Here is a 24,591-nt window from a genome sequence, read left to right on the forward strand (position 1 = left end):
CTGCCCCAGGGACTTACTGGGCATCTTCCCCCACGCCACCAGAGCAGGAGAGGATGTAGAGGACGATTCTCTGGCGGAGCTCGTGGCCAGAGGAGAGACAGCAACTGCAGTCCTAGGCTGAGGGAGGGCGCCCCACCACAGAGCAGAATACAGTGTGAGCGAGGAAGCCCTGGGGGAAAGGCAGTTGAGGAAGGCTTCATGGAGGAAGAGAAGGGTGAACTGGACTGGAAAGAGAAAGAGAATCCGAGGAGGGCATCGGAGACTGAGAAACCCGTGAGCCACGCTCATAAGGAACCTCAACTCTCCCTGAGGAGAGGCCCCGGCCTCAGATGGGAGAAGCCTCTAGCCGCAGAGCCCAGGCCTTCGCCGAGTCACGCGGCCAGCCCCATCCCTCTGGGCCACGCCCCCTCTCCATGGCACTCAGGGTCCCTAAATCAGGAGGGGGCCAGGGAAAGTGGCCTGTCCCTGTCTCAACAGCTTCCCGCCCACAGCCCCGGGTGTGATTTGGGAGAGATTTGGGGAGATCTAGACTGGTGTTTCAGCCAAATTTAAGCACATCCAGGGTCATCCGAGAAATTCCAGCAAAGGGGAAAGAAATCATCTCTTCTCCTCACAGCCGAGGTCCTTAACACAGCCCCCTTTGTTATGAGATGTAGGCAAAAGAACAGTGGACTATGAGTCAGGAGGCTCAGAGCCTGGGCCAGGACACCTGGACTGCATTCCCAGCTCTGCAGCCGGCTGGGACTCTGACCCCAGGCAAGTCACTTAACCTCTCAAGGCCTTGCGTTCCCCACCTACAAACTGGGGGTCATCATCTCTACCCTTCTGCCTCCTAGTAAAGGCAGACCAGACGGTACCGTGGCACAGAAGTGCCTGAAATGCCTCAAGAGGGGAGAGTGCCTGACACACGTCCAGGATGTTGGTTATTCCTTTAGCCACCATGACACCCCCTCCGAGTGACTCACCTTAGCCGTGGGCTCCCCACTCTCCCAGACCAAGCACTTAGACCTGTGCCTCTGTATGTTCCTTCTCTACCATGGTGCCCCTAGCTGAGAGGGGACCTGGGAGCAGTGCTTTTTCTGCCCTACATCATAAAGGGGCAATTGTCTCCCAGGGAAGGGAATGTGCAAACGGGATACTGGCAAGGGGCACAGGAACCTACATTCTTGGGATCCTCTGCCCTCCACTGACCCCAATTATCTGCAGATGGCCTGGAGGCAGGGCTGAGCCAGCGCCCAGATGGGAACACTGAGGCTGCAGGCTGACTCATCCATGAGTGTCTTGCCCCTGGCAGACCCTGTCATGGTGGCCTGTGCCTTCTTTGCAGGCTCAGAAGACCATGGTGTGAGACAGTCCCATAGCTCTGGGGAAAGCAGATCGGGCTGTCTCCATCCTCACCCATCCCACCTCCCTCCAATGCCACCAATCTCCAGGACCCCCCTAAACCACTCCCCTGGCAGGGCTTGTCCATGGCAAACGGACTGGATTATTTATTCCCACTTGCACATTTCATCCCAAGCGATGCCATGTTCCCCTGACCAATTTCTACAACCAAATTTGGGAGAGGGAGGGGATTCAGAACAACTTGAGTCTCTCATGGAGCTGATCCTGGGAACACAGGGGCAAGTATCTCTTTAAAAATACTCCCTGCATAGCAGGTCACACTGGCCTACAGCCACAACACCCGGGGCTGTGATCTCACCAAGCTCCAGGAAGCCAAACAGGGTCAGGCTTGGCTAGTCCCTGAGCGGGAGACCTCCCAAGCAAAACACAGGTGTTGCTAGTGATTCAGCAGGCTGAGCCCCTCCCTCCACGAGGCTAGCTCTTCTCAGGTGTTGGATGATTCTGTGAGCTCCTATCAGTACCTGGGCAGAAGGGGGCGTGGTGCAGGCAACGGGTGCTAAATGCTCTTTCTCTGCGCCATGTGTTACAAGTGTCGACACTGTTCTGAAGAATCAGGGCGTACATGCTTCCTCCCTCCCCAACCCCTGCCCACTTCCTAAGGTTGGTCAGCCCTCGACCTAAATTCCTGCAGCTGTTTCAAATAGATAAGGGACCGAAGAGAAGAAGGCAGCCTCCAGGGAGCCTCAGGCTCAGGAACCAACTGGCCCCCACCCCCAAACAGCTAGGGTCTGTGGCTGCCACCAGGCTCTGGGCCTCAGCCCTCCGGATGGTCCCTTCTGGTTTGGGAATGGGTGAGGATGAAAGGGGTCCGTGAAATGAGGGCAGTCATTAGCCTGTTTTATGAGTACACAGATATTCATTACACCCCAACCCCGTCATTAGAGGCCGTGGCAGGAGAGAGCTCGGGGGCCCCTTCTTTATTGCAGTAAAAACTGAGGGGTTTCTCCCCCAAAGGGAGCTCTGCTTCCCAGCAAGGGGTCCTGCCCAGAAGAAGGTCAGTAGCTTCCACTATGCCAGGCCTGACTCACTGCTTCTCCTGCTCCTCCATCCCTCAAGGGAAGGGTCTAGCAACTCAAGGAGGTGACAGGGGCCTGGGGATGAGGAGGCCTAAAAGAGCCCGGGCCTGGAAATCGGGGCCTTTCTATCCCAGTGCAGAGTTCTCCCTCCCCTCCCCCCGTCAAGCACCACTATTGGGTGGAGAATCTATCTGCTTCTTCCAGGAAGCCCTCCCTGCCCTCTGTAAGTCCTCTTCTTAGCATGCATCCCATTTGTAATTACCCGCTTCATTCTGCCAGACTGTAAATCACCCGCACACCTGCACCACACTTGGCACCTAGCAGGGGCTCAGTAAATGTGGGCTGCGTTGACATCAGCCAGGAGCCGGGGCAGGTGACCTGGCAGAGAAAGAGGGATTTTCCGGGGCCCCATCCTTCTCTCCCTCTGCTTTTCCCCACCGTGCCGTGCGAATGATTTGAGGAACCCCGCTGCTTTCTTAAGGCTACAGTCAGTGAGTAACTGAAAAACAAACCATTGTCTAGACAGTGCCCCCACTTACCTCCTAAATGTAACCCCTTTCCACAAATCCCACTGTGCACCTGCTTGCGTCTTTCCTTGCCATCCGCCCCCTTCCTATAGGGGAGCACCCAGTGGGAGAGTCCAGCGGGGCCAAGCCCACTCCTGCAGGGCCAGCCCTTCATGCATGACAGGACCGCAGGCTGGGGGCTGGTGCAGGCGAGGGCTGGGGGCTTGCCCTCTTCCCCATTATGGCTGGAAGCGCAGTGGTAATAGGTTGGAGCCCACCCTGCTGGCGCAGGCCGTGGAGGCGGAATGGAGCGTGGCCAGACCCCACAGAGAGGAGGCAGATTAATCAGCTGTCATTTGCGTTCATTAAAGACCCCTTGCTTGTGCTCTGCAGCCTCAGATGCCGGGGCAATTGCCTGCTCACAACAAAAAGTTCTGGGGAGAAGTTTGTCTTGGCTCCCTGTGGCATGGCCTGGGGATTGGCCTGGCAGCCTAGAATCCCAGACTCCTTGGGTGGAAGGCCTCTGAGGTCCAGCCACACGGGTGGGGGATTGGAAGGAGGTACACTGAGCCCCAGATCGGGAAGCTTGGGGAGTCAGCAGCCGTGGAGGCCCCTTGACCCTCTTTGGGATTCTTCCCTGCTGTCACCCGGTCCCCTTTCCTCCCATCTCCTCATGGCCCTGGGCACTGTCACCTGGAACTGCTGGGCCCTCCTCAAAGTTGTGCAAAGACTCATTTCAACATACTTGGAGACTGATGATGATCCCCATGGGGCGGGAAGCCAAGCACTTCATCTGCCCCAAGCCCAGCTCACCGCCTGTCTTCCCACCAGCCTGTGGGGCTCAGCCGAGAGGCCCTCCACACATGAGCACCACTGGAGGGGCGGCATGGGGACCCAGGTGCCTCGGACCCTGCGGGAGAGGGCCGTAGACTCCCTTCCACTCCCCGGGGTTATGTCAGTCCCCACACATTCCAGAGACAGACCAACTGTGAGGTCAGGGTGTTTACTGAGCTCAGTCTCGGTTGTTTTTTCATTATAATTGCCAAGCTCCCCAGATTGGCATTTGCCTGCCGGGCACTGTAAAAGGTGACACAAGAGAATGAGAGCAAGCCCTGGGCCTGGCAGGCCCCCGGTGGGCCACATGCACAGTTCCCTTAGCCCAGACAAACGAGCCTGGCCTGACCCGGGCAGGCAGGGGCGCAGAGGCCCAGCACGGGCCCGGGCATGGCCGAGGAATGAGAGGGCACACTGGCAGCTTGCCAGGGATGACAGCTTTACCTGGGCATCTCTGAGGGGATAAAGCTGAGGAAGACCCTTAGCAGCAGGCCTCCTGCTAGGACCGGGGCCCTAGAGCAGACCCTGACCCACAAACCTGGGCAGTCTCACGCAGCCCCCTCTCTGGTCTACAGGCTACAGGGAAGAGCAAATGCTCTCTGCTTCTTGCTCCCCCGGAGGTCCCTGAACACCTGGGGAATAAACGTTCCTCGAATAGGGTGACAAGTGAGGAGCGTGATCAGGGGGAAGGGGGCACCAGTGGACGTGTCAAACCCCGCCCCCCCCCCGCATTACCCATCAGACTGTCCCCAGGTGGGGCCACACCAGTCCACCACCAGTGGGAGGGCCTGCCCTGCCCAACGCCAGAAACCCAAAGGCTCTGAACAGCAAGTGACACTGAGAGTCACTGATCTAGGGCTCCTTCTGCAGCTCCCGGCCATGGTACAGGGGAGGAGATGTGCCTGGTGTCTCCCAGTCCCAGTTGAGCCCCTGCCCCTCCAGTCCACCCATCTCCTCTGACCACCCAGGAGCCTGACCAGTCCAAAAAATCTGACTTGAGAGCTGGGGCCACTTCAGGACCAGTCGGTCCTGCCCGGGAAGGGGGATTGCAAGGCCTCCAAAGCCTGAAAGAGACCTGTGAGAGACAAGACCTTGGACAGTCCCCCCCCCCACTGCTGCCCCCCACGAGGCTGATGAGGAGTCCCCTGCCCAGTCCAGAGAGCCCAGGGAAAGCGGGCAGGCCGGTGTGAGGGCAGGACTCCGGGGCAGGGCTTCTCGGATGTTCATGTGCCGACAAATCACCTCAGGTTCTTGTTAAAAGGAAGATTCTGATTCGCAGCTCTGGGGTGGAGCCCGAGGTTCTGCATTTCTGACAAGCCCCCCAGGTGATGCTGCTGTTGTTCTGAGTAGCAAGGGGCTAGGGGACCAGGGCCAAGTCCACTGTCAGCTCCTGTGAAAAGAGCGAGATGTGATTTGAATGAGATGTAACCGTTTCTACTGTCATATTTTCTAAGGAGTACAGGGTCTCACCGAACCACCCGGTCTCACCAGCATCTTTTCGTTTCTTCTTTCCTCAAAACCCTGATCCCCAAGCTTTCTTCCAGGAAGTCCATCTGTCTGTCCCTCCCTTCCTTCCTACCTTCCTTCCTTCCTTCCCTCCTTTCTTCTTCCTCACAAGGTGGCCCCAGGCCTGGGCCCTCTAGTAAGGAAGGAGAGAGGAGGCCCAAAATACAGATTCTGCTCCATCTTCCCACTAGAGCTGAGCATGGAAGCCTAAAGTAGGGCAGAGGGGGAAGAGAAAGCGGAGAACAGAGCCCAGGAGGCTGACTCCCACCACTGCTACCTACCTTTTCCCAGGAGGCCAGAGGGCTCACGATTGCTGGGCGAGCCCCCCACCGACTCCATGCTCCCCGGCCGCCCGCCTTGTGGCCTGCTTCTCTAGAACTACCAGCATGTCTCAGGGGGCGCATGGAGAGCGCGAGGCCCAGAGGCAGCTGGCCGGTTCCTGGTTGACAGTTGAGAACAGGACAGGACAGGGTCAGGGGTGGTGAGAAACCTCTTGGCAGACAGAGAGGAGATGGAGGGACTGGTAGAGCCAGGCATCCTGAGCAGCCTCCCAGCTGTTGGTGAGGTGGTCCCCACTCCACAGAACCTGGGGGACGGGGGGGGGCCATGAAGCTCTCACAGCCACCCTGGAGGGGTCCAGACACCAGTGCCGCCAATCTTCCAGGAGCCCTGGGGTACCCTCCCCAGGCCAGGCGGGGGCTAGGGGGCTGCTGGGCCCCCTCGGTCCACTGGAGCTGGGAAGCAAAGGTCTGGCCCGCTCCCCCCGCCAGGTTTTTGGCCCTCCCCAGTGCCTCTTGTCCCCCTCCGGGGGTTGCAGCCACCCAGCCAGAAAGACTGGATGCTGGAGATGAGAGATGGGAGCCATAGATAAGCCCAGGCCTGAGGAGGTAGCCCTGCAGCTCCCTCCCTCTGGAGGCTGCAGTTTCCCAAGCCCTGTTTATTTTGGGGGATTAACTACAGCCCTTTCCCAATTGTTCTGCCTCCGTGCTGGAGAGGGGAGCAGGCCAACCCCAGCTCCACACTCCAGCAGGGGGAGGGGCAGGGCCAGTGCCCCCACCCCAGTGCCCACCTCTCCCCTTCCCTCCCCCATCCGCACCCCATGGGCTCTCACAGGGGAGCAGAACAGCTCCGTTCTTACTCACAAACAACAGTCCTAATCAGTCATCTCTGTGTCCTGGGCTCCTGCCAGGGGCCTGGAGCTTCCCACACCCCCTGGTCCTAATCCCGTACTCCAAGCTTTAGGCTCACCACCGGCTCCTTCCAAATGCCCCATCACCCCGGTCTTCTTATCGTACTCAGCCCCTGACGTGCCCACCAGTGCAAGGCGGCCTGGGAGAGGGAGTGTGTATGAGCACGTGTTTGTGAGTGTGTGTGCGTGCAGTCTGTGAGTATGTATGTGTGACTGTGTACAACTGTGTATGATGTGAGTACATGTATGTGTGCATGCGTGTGCATCTGTCTGAATCTGAGTGTGCATTTGTGAGTGGATCGTGTGTGAGCATGTATATGTGACTACATACTGTGTGAGCATACTGTGTCTGTGTATGAGCGTGCATATGTGAGAGGCCTGTGTGCGTATAAGCACGGTGTATATGTGTATGAGTGTGAACATATACATATGTGAGTGTGTGAGACTGTGAGCTTAAGTGTGCAAGTGCGGAGAGCCGTATATCCGCATGCACGCGTGAGTGTGTGTGAGTGTGCGAGCACGTGTGAGTGTGCGGGTACATATGCATGAGTAAGCGTGACAACCATGTGTGTGTGAATGCATGTTTGCACGTAAGCATGTTGCGTGTATCTGTGAGTGTGTGTGTGGCTGTGAACGTGTATATATGTGAGTGTGAGGGTATCGTGGGCACGTGTACCTAAGTATGTGAGTGTGGGGGTTGTGTGTGAACATGTTGAGTATGCATGTGAGTGATGTGTGTGCACAAATGGGGGGCCATGAGTGTGTGAACATGGGTGAGTGTGTGTGAGTGAGTGGGACTCACTGTTCTCCCCTTCTCTAACTCTCACCCTGCCACCCCCGGACACCCCCAGACCCAGCCTGTGAATGACCTGCAGACTTCTCTTCTTCTTCCCTTCCTGCTCCCATGAAGGAACCCAGCCCCTCCCCAGCTGGGGAGGCCCCCGGGCCCCTGTCTCACCCCCTGCCACTCCCCTTCCTCTCCCCCAGTTTTGGAAAAGTCTCGCCACTGTTTTGTCTCTCTTGCTGCCATCGCCAAGCAGTTTCTGGCCCAGTTTCCACCCGACAGCAGAGCCCCGGCATCCTCCTGCCTCCCTCACCCGGGATGCCCCGTCTGCCCCTGTGGCTGGACCCCTATCGGAGCCCCTCGTCCCCGACAGCTCTCTCTTCTGTCCTTCACTTCCTCTGTCTGTGCATGTGTGTGTCGCTGTGGGTAGGGGAAGAGACAGGGGTGAGGAGAGAGAGAAAGAAGGAGGCCGGGCTCAGATGGTGTCATTAAGAGATATTAATGCCCCTCATCAAGGCATATTAATAAACATTATGTGCTATGCGCTCGGCGCACCCCGGGTGAGTGCAGACGCAGCAGGACGGGCCCACGTTCACAGCCGAGTAACCTCCAAGCCCACGGCACCGCCATTAGCCTCATGAGGTTGACCCTGAGGAGACTTGTCGGGACTGCCACGACAAAAGGGAGCTGGCAGGATGGGTTCCCCGTCTCCTCCCCACCCCACCGCCACCCCACCCTTCCCCCCAGTGGGCAGCCCGGGGAAGGGGGATCACGATGACCCTTGCTTGCACTGGGACACCACTGGGGGATTTGAGAATCTTCCTCTTCCTAATTTCATCTTTACAACAACCCCGGGAAACCAGGACCCACATCATCATCATCAGTGCCCCTTCATGGGTATGGAAGCAGAGACACCGAGAACATAAGTGTCTTGCTCACAGTCCTGTAGCTGATTGGTAATGACCTTGGACTGAAGCCCAGTTTGACCTTTTGGACGGCCATGTGAACAGCTCAGTCACTAATGCAGTGGGGTTGCTTTGAACTGGATGGCACCACTTCCCCAGTTCCCACAGCTGCCAAAAATCAGACTGTGAAGCACAACTCCTTCAGCAGGGCAGGCGGCCTCTGTCCTCCAAGGTTGAGGGGGGGGAGTCTCCTGAGGGTCACCGCTCCTTAGCAGGAAATGTCTGTGAAGGCGGGGACCAGAGGGAGCGAACTTGTATAAAGATGCTGGCGGAATGCCTATGCATTGTAGGCACCAGCAAGAGGTGCTTCCCTTTCTTTATGTGGTGACCACGACCACATAAATATTAAATTATTGGCTCCTGAGGAGGTTGAGCAGGCAGAAGGCCAAATGGCCCGTTCGTTTTATTTGTTTTTCAGCATTACAGTCTGGTGCTGTAGCAGGGTGCAAAATTGGTTATTCACTGGGTCAACCGCAGTGGTGTTTAAAATTACATAAGGTAGTCTCCGTGTGTGTGTTTAAGAAGATAAGAACTAGTCTCTAATAAGATCACTAGCCAGAATAGTTAAGATGAAAGGAGTTAGGGAACTAAAAGTATAAGATTAAAGATATCAGGGAAGTGTGCTTACGAAGAATAGCCAATTCTCCACATGATTCCAGATTATTGAGGCGTTCCAGAGACCTGTTGTTGAGGCTGAAAGCCTCGGATTTTGTTCCATGTATCTAGAAATGGCAGTGTCTCATCTCAACTCACATCGATGCATAATAACTGTATTTAGCTACCAACTCGTGATACTTGCTCTCAAACTATCTTAATATATTCTTGTCTATTTCTAAGTTCAACAGGTTCGAGAAGACCATACGTTGTGTTCTTTATTCCATTTTCCTTCCCACTCCCACTCTCTAACCCTGCCCTGGAGCTGCATCCAGAGAAAGTGTGACCTGTGACAGGCAAGGGTCAAGGAGCAGTGGCTCCGCCTTCTCCTGAGGTCCAAACCAGTCTGTGAGCTTCAGAGACTGAAAGCAGCTCAGGCGAGTTCCCCCAAGCAGGAGGTCCAAGGGGAGTCCAGCTAATGCAGGCACCAGAGGGGACCAGAGGCCCAGAGCTGGCATCTGTGTGACAAGAAGCTTTGGGACCCAGATGCAAGGAAGGGAACTGTGGTGTTCTCAGAGCAGTTGGTCACTACACATAATGATCCAGGGGATTTTTTTCTTTCTGGTTCGTTGTTTTGTTTTGTTTTGTTTTTCCTGTTTTCAAACTTTTCTATAATGAGCATATAGTACTTTAATGACCTGAAACCAAGTTATTATTTGTACAAGGAGGTATTTGGGTTTGGGGGCCCCCAGACTCACCTGCTCTGAATGAGGCCCTGGTGATGGAATCCAGCTCCACACAGCTCTGACCTGCTGCGTGGGCAGTGCTCCAAGGCCTGGCCCTATCCAGATACTTTCTTGACCAGAGACAGCTCCACTGGCCCCCTCTGATGACTCCCCTGGGTATACGGCTGCTGAGCATATGGAAGAAGTCTTGCCTAGGATCTGTGGATTCAAAGTTTAGGTTGCTGGTGGCTTTGATTCTCAGAAGCATTGCCTGCCATTCAAACCTAACCCTAGCTTACATTTCCAGCCTTATCTTGAGCTTTCTTCAGACCCACCTGCCTCTTTTCACATCTTGTTTGCATATTATACATTGTTAATGCAGTTCCCTCAAATTACGCTAAAAAACTCCTACACATCCTTCAAAGCCCAGATAGAGTATAGCCTCCTCTCAGTAGCTTTTCCTGATCACTGCCTCCAAGCAGGTACAACTTCTGTTCTCTGTGTTCCTCCAGCACTTCCTGTACTTCAATTATTTAGGCCTATAATAGAGTTATTTCTTTGTCAATTGGTCTACCAACACTGGACCATGAGCTCCTCAACACCAGGAAGTGTGCCTCGTTCATATTTTTGTCTCCAACCCAGGGCTTCTCATTCATTGACTCATGTATCTCCCCATCTGCCCAGCCATCATTCCTCAGGGCCAGCTCTATGCTAGATATTATCACATACAGACAGGTGCAAGACAGCGTGACTTATTTGGAAACCACAAGCACTTCCACACGGCCTGGAACAAAGGGCCTGGACAGCCTGTACTTTTTAAGCTGCAGGCAGTCTTGACCTTGGCCTTGGGAAATCTTGCCTCTTAACCCAGTGTCATGAAGAATGGTGAAACCTTGGGTGAAGCTCCTCTCTCTCATCCAGGTAACTACTTAGTTACAAGAAGCAGATAATTGCCCCTTGCGCTACACCCCACCCCTCCCCATTTTTGGCATCTGGAGACCCAGGGAGGTAACTGACTCCAGATCTGAAGCCAAACTAGAAGTCAAAACCCAGGGGTCTGTTGCCAGTCAGTGCCAAGACACCAAATCTTTAGGCTACCCACTGGCACTTTCTAAAGACTATTTGCCACCCAGCCCCACTGCCCATGAAGGGGCCAGGAAGAGGCCTATCGGGTCTTTGATGTTAACCCTTCACGAGGGAAGCTGGTGCACAAGATAATTGGCCGTCCTACACCCTGGAGTCTAGAAGCACTCAGCTCCCAGGAGGGCTCAGGTGCGTGACTCCTTCTCACCACTTCCCACGAACTCCAGTTCAGCTACCTCAGTGGCCGGCCCTCCTTTCCCTGGCCTCGGGGCAAAAAAAGCAGGCCAGAGGATTAATTGATCACAGCCTCTCCCTTGAAGCAGGCACCGGTCTCCAGGGCTGGGTCCTCTCCAAGCTGGTGCTCAGTGGATTGGCATCCACAGCCCCTGGAGACCTCAGAGCCTGGGAGCTGTCGGTGCGTTCCACTTACTTACCCCTTCTTAATTGCAGAATATACAGATTACTGGAGAGCGCTTTGCAATCTTGTGCCTTTTCCTGGATCCTTTGCCACTTGGCAGCTTGCAGGCAGCTGTGCAAAACAGCAAGGAGCTTTCTCATTTGGTGCCAGTGTCAGAGAGCCTGGAACTCTGTTTCTGTTTTCCCTATTTTTCCCTTCCCCGCTCCCCCCACCAAGTGCTGTTTCGTTCCTGTCTCCCTTCACTCTCCGCTACCCCCACAGCATCTTTCTGTACCTCACCTTTCAAGTTCAGGACTCCTCTGACAGCCCTCCCCATCCCCACCCCCCAGAGATCAAAAAGTGAAACTTCCCACTCGGACTGAGGTTTGCACCCAGGCAGGAGACATGATTGAATCCTCCTGTCTAGATGGGAAGAAGTGGGTGAAGAGATTAAATCATCTCCCGCAGACTCTGGGAAATGTGCTGCTGACCCCTCTACTCCAGGGGTCAGTGAGCCCGAGTACCTGGGGCCTTCACAAACGCCCAGGTGGGCGGACAGTTGCCTGTAGGTAATTGAAGGGGAATGAGGAAACAGGGCTGACCTCCCTGCTGGGCCCAGCACTGAGCCAGGCCCTTTCCCCACCCACCAGACCTCACAACCGGAATCTGGCCACCATGTCTCAAGAAGGCTTGACCTAAGGCTTCTCCGGCTGGGGAAGGGGTGCCGCTGGACCCTCGATTCTCAGGAAAGGTAGCTCTCTGGCTGTCCCCATGGACAAGAAACAAAGGATAGAGGTGTCTTTCATCTAATTGTTCGTCTGTGTGTGGTACTCCAAAGGCTTAATGTATCAGAGACCTCTGGGACCCGGTCTGCGAGGGCAGAAGGATCCAGGTCCAGACCATAGGAGTGCGGTCCCATCAGAAGAGCCTGGGACAGAGAATCAGGAGGAGAGGCTTCTAGTCTTGGCATAGAGGCCAGCTACCTATGACACCTTAGACAAAGGCTTCATTCATCTCTCCACTCCTTCCCCAGATGTCTGTTGGACCCTTACTGTTTTAGCTTGGGTTGCCCCAAACAGAGCCCGAGACAAGGAGTCTCGTGCAAGTAGCGAATTTTCAAAAGGACGTGAGGAAGCACCAGTAAGAAGGGACCGGGTGAGACAGGAAAAAGGAAGGCACTCAGTCGAGGCTCGTGAGAAAACAAGTTCCACTGTGGATGCCTGGAGCCAGTATGAAATAGGCTGCTTCATCATTCCGCTCCCCTGCCCGGCCCCCAAGAGGTGAGGAGCTGGAGTATTTATGCACCATTTCCCATCAGCCATTGGTTAGGACCTGTTGCCAGAGGATGTTAACACCCCAGCATGTCTGCCTTATTGTGCAGGTGGGGACGCAGGCTCTGGAGGCCAGAGGGGGCCCTGGGACCAGGAGAAGCAGATTGGGAGGAATGCTGGAGAGCACCAAGGTGGCAAGGGCCAGGGAATGAGCCAGGGCACTGACAATGTCCACTGCTCTAGGCAGAGCATCTTAAGGGCTAACAAAGAGGGGTAGGATGCTGTCCCTGCCCTTGAGAGGCTAAAGTTTCTCTGGGTTTCCTTCCAGTGAATCGAGAGACTGAGCTCTGCCCTTCCCACACAAGGACTGCTATGAGATGGATGCATCCATTAGAGCCGTGGAAAAGAAACACTGAAAGCTCATTGCGAATGTCAGATAACAGTAGGGGGAGCAGACCCCTGCTTCCAGCACTGTGCTCTCTACTTGACCAGAGACCAGTTGATCAGAACAAGTCTGGTAGGACAGTCTGTATCTACCCTGTGCCAAGACTGGGGTCGCCATGACTCTTGGTTGAGAGTCCTCTTAAGCATTTCACAGGCCAGGTCCAAACTAACTTGATAGAGAAGCTGTGAGTTCTGAGGTCGGAGAGAGCTGGAAAGGAAATCTCACGTCTATAAACCCCAAAATTCCTCCAAAGTGTCCACAGAGTGAAGCTTCTTCTCTGCAACTAGAATAATGTGGGCCTCTTCCTATGCCAGACAGTTGCGTGCATCTCCTCCACACACACACACACACACACACACACACACACGGACGCACACATGCATGCACACACACACACACACACACTGGGGACCAACTTCTAAAAAAAAAGAAGAGACTATTCTTTTTTTTTTTTTTTAAGAAGAGACAATTCCTACTGAGCAATCTCCCCCCACCCCCTTCCCCTTGACAGAAGATGCTGATAAGGAAAAGAGTTGCCTCCCCAAGGTCATCTAGTCTCTGACACTTAGAAGGGCCCTGGACATCCTCCCAAGCACACTGCCCTAACACCTTGGGTGTTCCTCTCCTGATATCCTGAAAAAGCCACCCTGGGCTTTTCAGTGTTCTTGAGGATCAGAAACCCGACAGTTTCTACACTGTTTGTAATTTCTATAATTATTTCCTTTTTTTAACCTTAGCATTTAGACAAGCTCCTTTTGAAAATGTCAATCTGTCTTAGCTATAGTAAGGGAAAGGAGGTTTTGTCTGGGCTGGGCCCATCTTAAAAAGGAGCAGTATACCTGGGGGAGGGGGGAAGTCCAGGGAGGAGGGCTCCAGGTGAGGAAGCCAAGGTGTGGGGGAGCTCTCAGCTGCCCCTTCCCTGCTGCACGCCCTCTTTGCAAAACTCTTGTCTGCTCAGACTTGACAGGTGTGGGGTCTGTCCCTCAAATGCTGGATTCATTGCCCACCCTCAGGGCCCTTTCCTCAGTCCTATCTTCCTAGGAAGTGCTCAGAATCAGAGATTCCCCCACCCCACCCCACCAGAAATGTTCCAGAATCTCATCCATCCCCAGAGATTTCCAGCTTCCTAAGGTCGTCTCAGGCTAAATGAGGTACTCGGATCCACGAAGACACTTCAAGAGAGTTCATGATTTCTTATGGGGGTGGGGGGCCGGGGGTGGGGAACCAGGTAACCATTTCCACTGTGGCCCCAGGCCTCCAGGTAATATCTGTGTATTGTAATAACAGTCTTCCTAAAGCCATGCTGCCTGAAGGAGTGATGGGATTGCCGTGAAGTTGTAGAAAAAGCATAGGATGGCACTATGGGTCAAAAGACAGGAGATCTTGAGCTAGTGGGTCTCTAAGGTCAAAGGGTCTAAGGCTCCTTCCTCCTGGAATGTTCTGGGATTCTCCCACTACTACTCTGTGGCTCCGGACAAGCAGTTTGAGCCCGTTGGAGAGTCACCGTTTTCACCCTTTGAGTCTGGTTTCCTAAGACCCCTATCACATATTGTTCATATGGTAGAAATTTTAGCACACCACCGCCCCCCAGGACAGACCAGTGAGGGAAGGTTTATGGCCAAAGGAAGTCTAGCCAATTCTCAACCTAGCTTGAATAAATCCCAGCCACACTGACCACAGGCTCTGCGGGGGAGGCCCTTCTACAGCCTGGTCCTTCCTTAGAGCCTTCCTTCTCCGTTCACCCTTCCAAGGAACAGCACCTGTCCGCGACAAGCTCCAGAGAGACCCTAAGAACTCTAAAGCCATCCCTCCTCTCTGCTCCCGGCTCCCCCAGCAGCCGCCTCAGCTGAGCTCAAGAGCCGCTCCGCCAGGGAAGGCAGGCAGGAAGGGCCGCTGGCTTTACTCAGTGAACCCACGGGTGTGCGTATGTGTTTGCCAAGCTGGCCCCAGTTGATGAGAAAAGACTCCCTGGAGTGAAAGGGAGGGGAAGGAGAGCCTTTCCACCCTGATCAAGGCTACAGATCAGACTTTCCACCCTGTGCTGCACAAACTCCCTGACCTTATGGGCGCCAGCAACCACCCCCCAACCCCAGGCCTCCCTGCACTCACTCAGAAGAGAGAGGCCTGTTTATCACTCTGGGTGGGACCCAAGCCTGTGGGGAATTGAAAAGAAACAGCCCGCTTAGGTTGCTATTGTTTTGTTTAAACAAACCGCTGGCTGGGCTGACTCCGAGAGGAGTGAGGGGGAGGCTGGGAGCGCACAGCAGGCTGGGCTGGGCCGCCCTGGGCTTAGCCCCCGTCTCTAATCTAATCGTGCTAGAGCCGCCAGAGAGCCAGACAGCTATTTCGGGAGAGTGGCTGCTAGGGCTTGGGCCCTCACATCGTCTTCTGAGAGAGATGGCTATCAAGGAGAGGAGCCTCTGTTCCCCAACCCCTTTCCCCTACCCTGGTGCCCCCTGGCTTCTCAGCCGCTGGCCACAGCTGGGCCCCATGTCAGCCCTGGGTAAGACAGAGCCTGACACTGGGGGAGTGGGGGCCCGTGCTGAAAGCGGGCTAAAGCAGAGCTGCCACGAGCCCTGCCGTCCCAGGGACTGAATCCAAAGGCTGCCGGATGCTTCTGAGCAGACAAGACTGCATGAGGGGGGCTGGAAGGGTGCCAGAGGACAGCGATCTCATCTGCTCGGGCTGAGGACAACCAAGTGGGAAGGGGGCCCAAGGTGGAGGGGCCCGTACTGCAGTCTCCCCTCCCCTTCTCCCAACCAGAGGTAACCTAGACAGACAGGGACGAGCCTGGGGAAAGGGGATGGTCTAGCCAAGGAGGCCCAAAGTAAGAACAGTTGGTAGACAAGCTACAGCCCAAAAGGGAAGAGATGGGGGGGGGGGGGGCCTCAAGAAGGGGGGGGTGGGGCTTGAATTTTGTAGAAGGTAAACCGCACTAGGAGTTGGGTCACCCAGCCGACCCTGAGAGTCTCTGCAGAGAAATGAGAAGAAATCGCGTGGTTCCCCCTCCCAAAGCCTCCTCCTGAGCGCCTCTGCCAGGGGAAGGAGAAGAGGCTGTACCGGGAGGGCTCGGTAGAAAGGTGGCCGGGGCACAGTTAGGTGTTGGCAGAACCCATGAAGAGCCATGCTAATCACCATCATTAAGGCCATAAAACCCCACACCTAGGGGCCCCCGAGCTGTGGCACGGACCCAGGAGCCCGGCTCCAGTCCCTTTCATCTGAGCATCTCCCAGTCCTGCACAAACAATAATTAGCACCCACCCCCGGGATCACCTCATTATCCCACAGACGCGGAGTAGAGGAGAGAAGGGAGGGGAAGGAAGAAGAGGGAAACTGAGGCCAAACAATCTGCCCAGAGGTTGTGGGCTGACTCCATTCAAGGCTGGGGGAAAAAGCTGCCTCAGAATCAGCGGTCCAGCCCCCTCCTGCCCTCCCTGCCCTTCTGGTTACTCAGGCAGCCATTGGCCTAATGTTCTGAAGGCCCCAAAGAGAGCCCGAGAGGATGGGCTGGCTTAGCAAAGCTGTGAGGATTGTCAGCCCCTGCCTTAGATCTGACCAGACCCCACAGGCAGAGACTTGTGTCCCGTGCCCGGTCTAAGGGTGCAGATGAGGGAGCGGAGCCGCCCTTCCAGAAATGTCCCCTCACTCTCTCCGGTAGTCTGGGGGGCGTCCATCTCTCACCCCCAGGCTACCGTCAGCAATGCCTGTGTCTGTCCTCCCCCTGGACCCCCTAAGGCACCATTCAAAACCCCAGAGCCCATTCTGGCCGCCTGTCCCAGGAGCAGACATACCCATTCCTACTCTTCTTACTCCCTCAGGGAGAAAGAAGTCAGCAAAACCCACTTGGGCTGAAGTGTGGTGGTGTGGCCTTCTGCCGCCCCAGGAGGAACCCACACCTGTGCCTGTCTGTCATTGCAGGGCGCTGATATAAAGAAAGGGAAGGTCCAGGGCCAGGAGTTGTCACGTGAGTACGACCCTCCCACACCCCTCGCCCCAGCCAGGGCAACGACATGACCACAAGAACCGTAACAATGCAACTTAAGGTTGAGACTTAGTGGTGTGAAAGTGCCCACCGACTCAGGAGTTTACTCTTCCTCGATAATTTAATCATCACAATGGCCTTTTGGAGGCCGCTGCCGCCAATATCTCCATTTGAAAGAGAATGAAAGCCAGGTGTGACCCACGTGTCCCTCAGCTCCTGAGGAGTAAGGGGTGGGGCCAGCATTAAATGCAGGGGTCTGCTCTCCTGGAGGGACTGGCGCAGTCATTCCCTTCCCTCGGCCTGCCTCCGTGTGTTTCCCTGCACCCCGTGCCACGATGTGCTTGCATGGGTCCCTTTTCTCTGATGCCCTCCCCTTGCCACCCCTTTCACCCCGAGCTCCACTCCGCGCCCCCCACTCAGACTCCCCCAGCAAGGGCATGCTCTCCACCCAACTTGAAGGGAATGCCTAGGTGCGGACCTGGCCTCCGAAGAGGGCTGAGCAAAAAGACAAATGAGCCTCATATTTCCATGACGCAACATGGGGTCAGACATCAGATAGGCCTGGATTCAAATCCCAGCTTCACCACTTCCTGTCGGCCTGACTTCACCTCTCAGAGCCTCCCTTCGTCATCCAGAAAATGGGGATAACACTCATCTGACCAGGTTGTGGTGAGGATTAAGGAGATGTCACAAGGGAAAGCACACAGCCAGGGCCTGGCACCAAGAAGGGGCGCCACATGTGTGTATCCCTTCCCTTCCCCCTCCCGACCCCTCGTCTCTACTTTCGGAGGGGGGACTCTTCAGGAAAGCCCTATAGAGAGGGGTCAGGTCTCCATCTCCCCCGAGGATAACTTCCCAGCTGCATAGAACCAGTGAGCTCCAACTGCAGCCTTCTGCAGACACAATCACAGACACCAGCTCTTTGGCGGTGTGCAACGTGCCCCCCTCAAGTGTACTTGGCAGCCCACGCACCCACCGGCCTTGCCAAAAGCTGACCCGGCCGCCTCTGCCCTCCACACGCCATGCACGTGAAGACACACTCCAGCACCCACCTATGCTCAGAAGTCTTCCTCAGTGTTGGCAGTGTTTGTGAAAAAAACAATGACTTACCCACATTTGCACATACACTGACAGAGCCCCTACAAAACAGCCTCAGCGAACATGCACACCAGCTCTTCCGACACCTGCACCTGCACCAGTGTGGACCCCAACTCATACAAACTCACGTGGCTCCTGACACACCCTGTGCGGTGCTCACCCTGAACGCACGCGTGTGTGCGCACACACACACACACACACACACACACACACACACACACACGGATATCAGATCTGCAATCAAAAAGTCAGGGAGAGATGAATAGTCAGGAATTCCCCTGGCTGTGAGCATGCTGGAAGCCCCAGTGGCCGGAAGTACACATGAGGAACACTTCCAACAGCTCCAAATAGCGGGTGGCTCTTGTCTAATGACCAGGAGAGGGAGGGGGCCGTAAAGTACCAGCACTCCCTCCCACCAGCATCCTCACTGCAAACGCTCCATCCCCACCCACCCCCAGGAAAATTCCTGGCTCTTTAGAAGGTGGGGGAGAGGAGGAGAGCGATGGGGAGGGGGCAGAGCCACAGAGTTTGGAAGGCGGCCCCACTGGAACCGACCGACCGCAAAAGTCTGGCCCACAAAACCCCTGCACAGACTTGGGGAAAGAATGAGAGATGCCCCCCCCCCCGCCCCGAGCTCCCTCCTGCCCCAGAAAAAGATCTGCCTCCTGCACCGAGGGCAAAAGGGAGGGAGATGGGCCTTCTCCTCCGGAAGAGCCTGAGTGGGCTCCCAGTGCCCGGAGCACCCCGATCCTACACTTCCATGATCAAACCTTTGAACCGGGTCCCACCCACCCCCATAACCACTTCCAGATCCTCCGGATCCAGCCAAGAAATTGGCTTCTTTGGGAATTGAGTTCATAAGGAAATGCTGAAAAAATAAATAAAAATCCACTGGCAAACGCTCTCAGAGAGGAAGATGAGTTTCTCTTGAGGCAGGAAATCCATCAGGATAGACTAAAGCAGCAAAGGGATAACACCAGTACCTGCTGGCCAAGAGAGGCCCGGGGAGTCCCACCAGCACCCACGACCCTCCAGCACCCCACACCCCCTCCTCCCCGCACTGCCCAAACTAAGGTGTTTCCTAAAGGCAGCTGCCAGAAGCTGAGATCCTGCCAAAGATAAATTCTAATGGTTTGCGATGGGTAAGCCCCCAGCTGGGACCCCGGGATGGGGGGGGGGCGGACCATGAATGGCACAAAGAATTCTCTTTTCCTCTGGCCCAGGGCAGCCAGGAAGTTGTGGGTACTATGGGCTGGGGGCCCACACTCTGTCCCTCTTCTGTCCCCAGCCTACCAGCCTCCGTCCCCACCAGTAAAAAGTGGCTTTCACCGCTACCAGTTCTTCGTCTATCTTCAGGAAAAACAGAACATCTCTCTCCATTCCAAAGAAAACAAAACTCGAGGTAAGGCCTTCCCATCTGCCAAAGCCAGTGTGAATTCTGGGGCGGAAGTGGATGCTTGTGCATTCATGGCCAGGTTGGGACCTTGACCCCTACCCGTGAGCTTTGGAGGCCAGTCAGAGGGTGGCCTTTCTTGGCAGTAGACTGGAATGAGGTGTCCTAAGGGAGATATTGGCATCAGATGTGGTCTCCTCCCGAGAAATAAGTCCCACAGACCAAGATGGTGGCTCTCACTGGGTGGGTGGGTCTGTGAGGCCGGGTCCCAAAGGGAGTAACTGGAGCCAGGGAGAGAAGCGTTTCCCCAACTCAGCTTCGAATGGCATGTGCAGACAGCTACCCCACAGCACTCCTGCAGGTAATTGTACCCTATAATTGAGTCCGATCTGGGCAAGAGGGCCCTGGAATGCCACCCTGCCAGTCTGTCTTCATTGGTTGTTAATTGCTCTGTCTGCCCTGTTCTACCTCAGTGGTGGGGCAAAAACTTCCCCCCGCCATGCCCCTTCCACGAGCTTCTCTGAGCAGCCCTTCTGGCACCCTGGAGAGGATCCACTCCCTGTAGTTTGCTAATGGCTACCTGATGGTGGCCTTGGTCCCGCTCGCACCAGACTGTGGAGCGGGAAGACCCGTGGACATCTGGCCACTGCAAGGCCTCAGGCGACTCACCTTCTCCTATGTGAGCCATGGCCCCCTCTCTGAGCCTTGGCTTTCTCTCCAGAAAAATGGGAAATAAAGTAACCCCTGTGTACTCTAGCATCTCCCCCATCTGGGGCAAGGGAAGATAATGTGGAACACACGGATGCCATCTTGAGAGTGCGGACGGCACATCCCCGGGGCTGGCAGGAGGCTGAGTGGGTGGGTAGGTGTCATCAGCCGTTTGCTCTCACCCAGTGACCCTGACCAACTTCCACCCACTGGGAAGCCGGGGAAGGTATTGTTACAAGCCTGTTGCCTGAGGCCCCAGAGGAGAGGAACACCGCAGAGCCCAGAAAGGCACTGGCTGAGCAAAGGAGGCCTTCAGGTGTGCCGAGCAGGAGCCACCAATGGCAGAAGGCTCTGGGCTGCCCTGCAAGCGGAGTTGGTGCAACCTTTCCACTGGTGAACCCTCCCCAGGTGCCCTCAGCACCTTGCCAATCTGTACATCTGTTTAAACCGCTTTCCCAAAGACACACTTTCCCAAATCTGGATACAAGGAGAGAAGGCAGAGAAACATGTATCTTGCCCAAGCCAAGATGAATTTCTCCAGCTCCCTGGCTCCCTCTCACCTCAGACATCATGAGCCCCCTTCTACCAGTCCAGGCACTGCGCTTTCTGGGGGCTGGGGACTAGTGCCTCAGCCCACCACATTCCCCCCACAAAGTAAGGCAGCGCCTCGGAGTCCCACGTTAGTCCCATAGTCACAGAGCCCACACCCTGGGCAGGGAGGGGGGCAGGGATCATGTTCAGACTGTCCCCTGCAAGAGCCTCCCGCAGGATCAAGTGCCTTCTGAGGGGCAGGGTGGCCAGGAAAGGAGAGAGCAGTAGGTGAAGTCCGGAGGAGCATGAAAGGGGCAAAGGAAGAAGGGAGGTGCATGCGGCAGAGATACTTGCCCCTGCCTTGGCTGCAGTCCTCGTGTTTGAGCCTAGCCTGCCCTCCAGAAAACACAGTGGCTTGTGTGCCCCACCAGGGACGATGGCAGCAGGCGCGGAGGCTCCAAACCCATCCAGCCTGACAGCGATTGTCAGTCGCTTTGAATCTCTGCCCAAGCCAGCTTGTTGTGCATCCCCCCAAAATACACACACACACACACACACACACACACACACACACACACACACACACCTCTCATCCACGTGAAAACTTAGGAACAGGACTTGCATCTGGGCAGAGCCCCTTGACTTCCATGCCATTTTGCTCGCTGCCAGAAATGGAGGTGGGAAAATGATCTTCCCAGATGAGCTCTCCAGCCAGGCCAGGGGGCTGGTCCCACCATATGACACCTTCTGGTGCCTGGCACTCCCAACTAGGGACTTAGGAGAGGACCCGACCCCACAGCACAGGGAATGTTTCCTGCCCTCAGGGGGCTTACAGTCTACTTTGAAAACACTTAAATAACAATGCGAAGCAGCTTATAATTAAGCACTTAATTGTGTGTTTCTGGCTGTAAGGACAACTGGAGATCAAGTGGATTTAGGGATTGTGTGTATGGTTCCTAGGATTTCTTTCCCTCCAAGAAGACACACCTTCTTTAGCCAGGAAGATTGCAAAGGTATTTTACTGCAGGGTGAGGATATCTGTATTTCCAGTCTCCAGCTAGTGATTTGATGTTTGGACAAATCAGCTACCCTCTCTGAGCCTTGGTTTCCCCATCTAGAAAATGCGGGGTTGGATCTAGATGATCTACAAGTCTGTATGGCCCTGAGGCTACGTGGAAGAGGTGTGGCCTGGGCTGGACCTGGGAGAAGGGGGACATTTGAATCCTTGAGTGAAAGAGAGAGGAAGCTCTGGGCTGGAGAAACCACAGACGCCAAGATTATTTTTTTAAAAGTGAGAAGGAGCACCCCTTGTGAGGAGCGGTGAGGGCATGAAAGGAGAAAGGGGGAACGTCACAGAAGGCTTGTGAAAGCCCAGCAGAGGCACAACCTTGGCGGGCGCCATGAAGCACCGTTAGATGCTGCCCATGGGAGAGGCAACACACAGAAGCCACTCTTTAGAGATGACTCAGCTGGCACGGTGGGCAGGACTGGGAGGAGTAAGAACCCAGGGGCTGCCCGAGGGGTAGAGACGTGTGCCTGGATGGCGGGGGGGGGGGGGGGGGCAATGGCAAAATCAGGAGCTGCCCTTGCGCATTGTCAGAGCTCCTGGCGCTCTCTGAAGCACCTGCACCGTGCGTGGGGACCCATGGAGCCCCCAGCTGCCCAGCCCTCGGGCGGCCGGGACCTGGAGCCGAGGAACACAGGCCCGAGGGCTTACTTTGGTCTAGTTTTCGTTCCATGGGAAGGTATCCTTGGAGAGGCAGGGGAGTCCTAGAGTATGCATGGTACAACCAGTCCCTTGTGTTTCCTGGATGTGCAGGCAGGAACAGATTCCAGAGACTGGAGGGAAAAGTCACTGTCAAGAGCCAGGTAGAGAGGCAGCCATGAAGGATAGTTGACTTGAGCCGTTCCTATTGGGTCCTTCCCTCCCTAGGACTTAGGTGTGAATGACAGTTTAGGATGAGAAGCAAGTGTGACATTATTCTAGTTGAACTTGCAAGACCGTGGGGGCTAGGGAACACTTCTCAGTGTGGGGGGCTGAAACCCTCTCCAGATGGGAGATCTTGATATATCCATTGTGCGACCTTGGACCAGGCACCTCACATCTCTGGGCCTCAATTTCTACATCATCAAGATGACGGGTTGGACTAGTTGGTCTACCACGGAATGACCCTTTACAGATTTGCTCCCAGCTTACAGAGTTGCCCCCACCTCCGAGTTTTGTGAGACGAGTGCAGGGAGCAAGTGATCAGACTTGGCTAGCCCAGCCAACTCCACACGCCTTTGCGGGGGAGGCCTTCCATCAGATACCAGTCTGCCAGGACCACAGCGAGGGCCCTAGAAGGGGATTTGGAGCCACCTTGCTTCTAGTTGATGAAATCTGCTTTCCCCACTCCTCCCGCCTTTACACAGCTCCTTCCTCTCCCTGCCATTTTCCCCACTTGCTGGGCATGATTCACAAATGCCCTCTGCATTCGTTGGGGTGATGCCGAGTGTGTGTGAGGCAGGGTTCTAGGCGCTGCGGGCACAGAAGTGAGCCACGTGGACCCGGTCCCTGCTCCCATGGATGGATGCTGTCACCCGGTGTAGCTCTGTGGATCATGGGAGCTCACAGAGCGAGTGGAGGGAGATACTCAAATAGCTCAAGCATGACCGCATCCCAAACAGGGAACAACAGTGAAGCTGAAAGAGCCCGAACTGGTGCCCTCTGACCAGGGCTGGCCCAGTTTCACTGACATTTGTCCCAAAGGCCACACCTCACCTTCCCAAATGTGGGCCTGCAACACACTGGACTTGCACCTCTGCCTCCAACCCCTCCCCTGCAGTTCTAATACCCTCCTTCCCAGACCTTTGATGCCCAAGGCCCAGAATCTGGCCTCGGGGCTCATCTGTGATTCACGATGGTTCGCCCCTGCATCTTCCTCACAGCAGCCTTGGATTCAGCATCTAGACTTCTACACTGTAGAGGAACCAGCTGAATGAGTTGAGGGGACATGTCTGAAGAGGGCCCGCACACACAGGGCTGGCTCCCACCTCATCCCGTGCACGCGTCCATACCACGCACTGCCAGACATCCGCTAACTCCCGCTGACCTTGTTCACGTCACTGCCCCCCACGCTCCCCTAGGGACTGATTTGCCTCTGCCTGCTGACTGGGCAAACCATTTCTCCCCCTCCCCAAGCCCGAGGGCCCTGCCTGCCTGCTGACGGCGCCGGGACGCTTTCCCACAGGGCGGTCTTCTCTGCGTGCACTTGACCCAGCCCCCCCCCTGCTGCTGTCCCTCTCCACGCACTCAGTGACACTTTGTTGTGCCTCTTCAGTCGCCCGCTTTTATCCCTTTGTATTACTCAGTCATTTTTCACTTGCACAGGCCCTACTTCCACCGTGAGACTCAGTTCCTTGAGGGAGAAGCTCACCTCTGCCGTGGATTTCCTCTTTAACACCTGTCCTTGTGCTCAGCCCACTATGAGCTTTCAGTCAATGAGGATGTTTGTGTACGGGACACACCCACGTATGCACATTCACAAGCCACACACGCACAGCTGCACATTCTCACACCCCCATATTCAACTCATCATCAACTTCCTTTAACACCTGAAAAGACAGCCACCTCTGTGAGCACCGTGCCCACAAATGACAATTTTGGCACCCATATCCTCCCTGTCCCAACACCGAGCGGCCGGGCAGGACCGCTTGCCCCCAGCCTCTCTACCAGCCTGCCCTGCCTCTCCCTGGCCTTCCCCTCACCCAGCTGCTGGACCCTGTGGGGTGGGCAGGACCACAGCCATTGCTCCCACCAGGTGAATGAGGAGACTGAAGCCTGGAACAGTGATGGCTTGGTCTACTCAGGAGCCACAGTTAAGAGCAAATTACCTTTCTTCTGACTTCCGGGGCAAGGCTCTTTGCTCCTGTTGCCCACTCCCCTACATTCCCTCTCCCCTCACCCAGACCACCAGACTTCTGGGCCCTGGCATGGGGACAAAGAAGGAGCAAGTCCATATTGAAGCCCTGCGTGTCCTTGGCTAGCAGCCACAGCCACCCGAGACAGACCCCCAGGCCCCTTTCCTGGAGAAGTCTATAGCCACACCCTATATGGAGACAGATGAGCCCAGAGGCCACATCACTCCCGGTGAGCTGTGGTCTGCATCATGCCACACCTC

General features: G+C 55.5%; 1 protein-coding gene across 3 annotated transcripts in view; it reads left to right on the forward strand.

Annotated features, from left to right (window-relative positions):
* The window catches only part of PEBP4 (phosphatidylethanolamine binding protein 4), a 246,852-nt gene that overhangs the window by 216,496 nt on the left and 5,765 nt on the right, over nucleotides 1-24,591 (forward strand). For all 3 annotated transcript variants that reach the window (XM_073892605.1, XM_073892606.1, XM_025873837.2), the window contains exons 5-6: nucleotides 16,638-16,683; nucleotides 19,088-19,201. In XM_073892605.1, the coding sequence (XP_073748706.1) occupies nucleotides 16,638-16,683; nucleotides 19,088-19,201 (160 nt within the window). The remainder of the gene's footprint in view (nucleotides 1-16,637; nucleotides 16,684-19,087; nucleotides 19,202-24,591) is intronic.

Source organism: Callorhinus ursinus, unplaced genomic scaffold (genome assembly GCF_003265705.2).
Source record: "Callorhinus ursinus isolate GAN/ISIS: 27379988/994484 unplaced genomic scaffold, GSC_fseal_2.0 scaffold4, whole genome shotgun sequence".
NCBI lineage: Eukaryota > Metazoa > Chordata > Mammalia > Carnivora > Otariidae > Callorhinus > Callorhinus ursinus.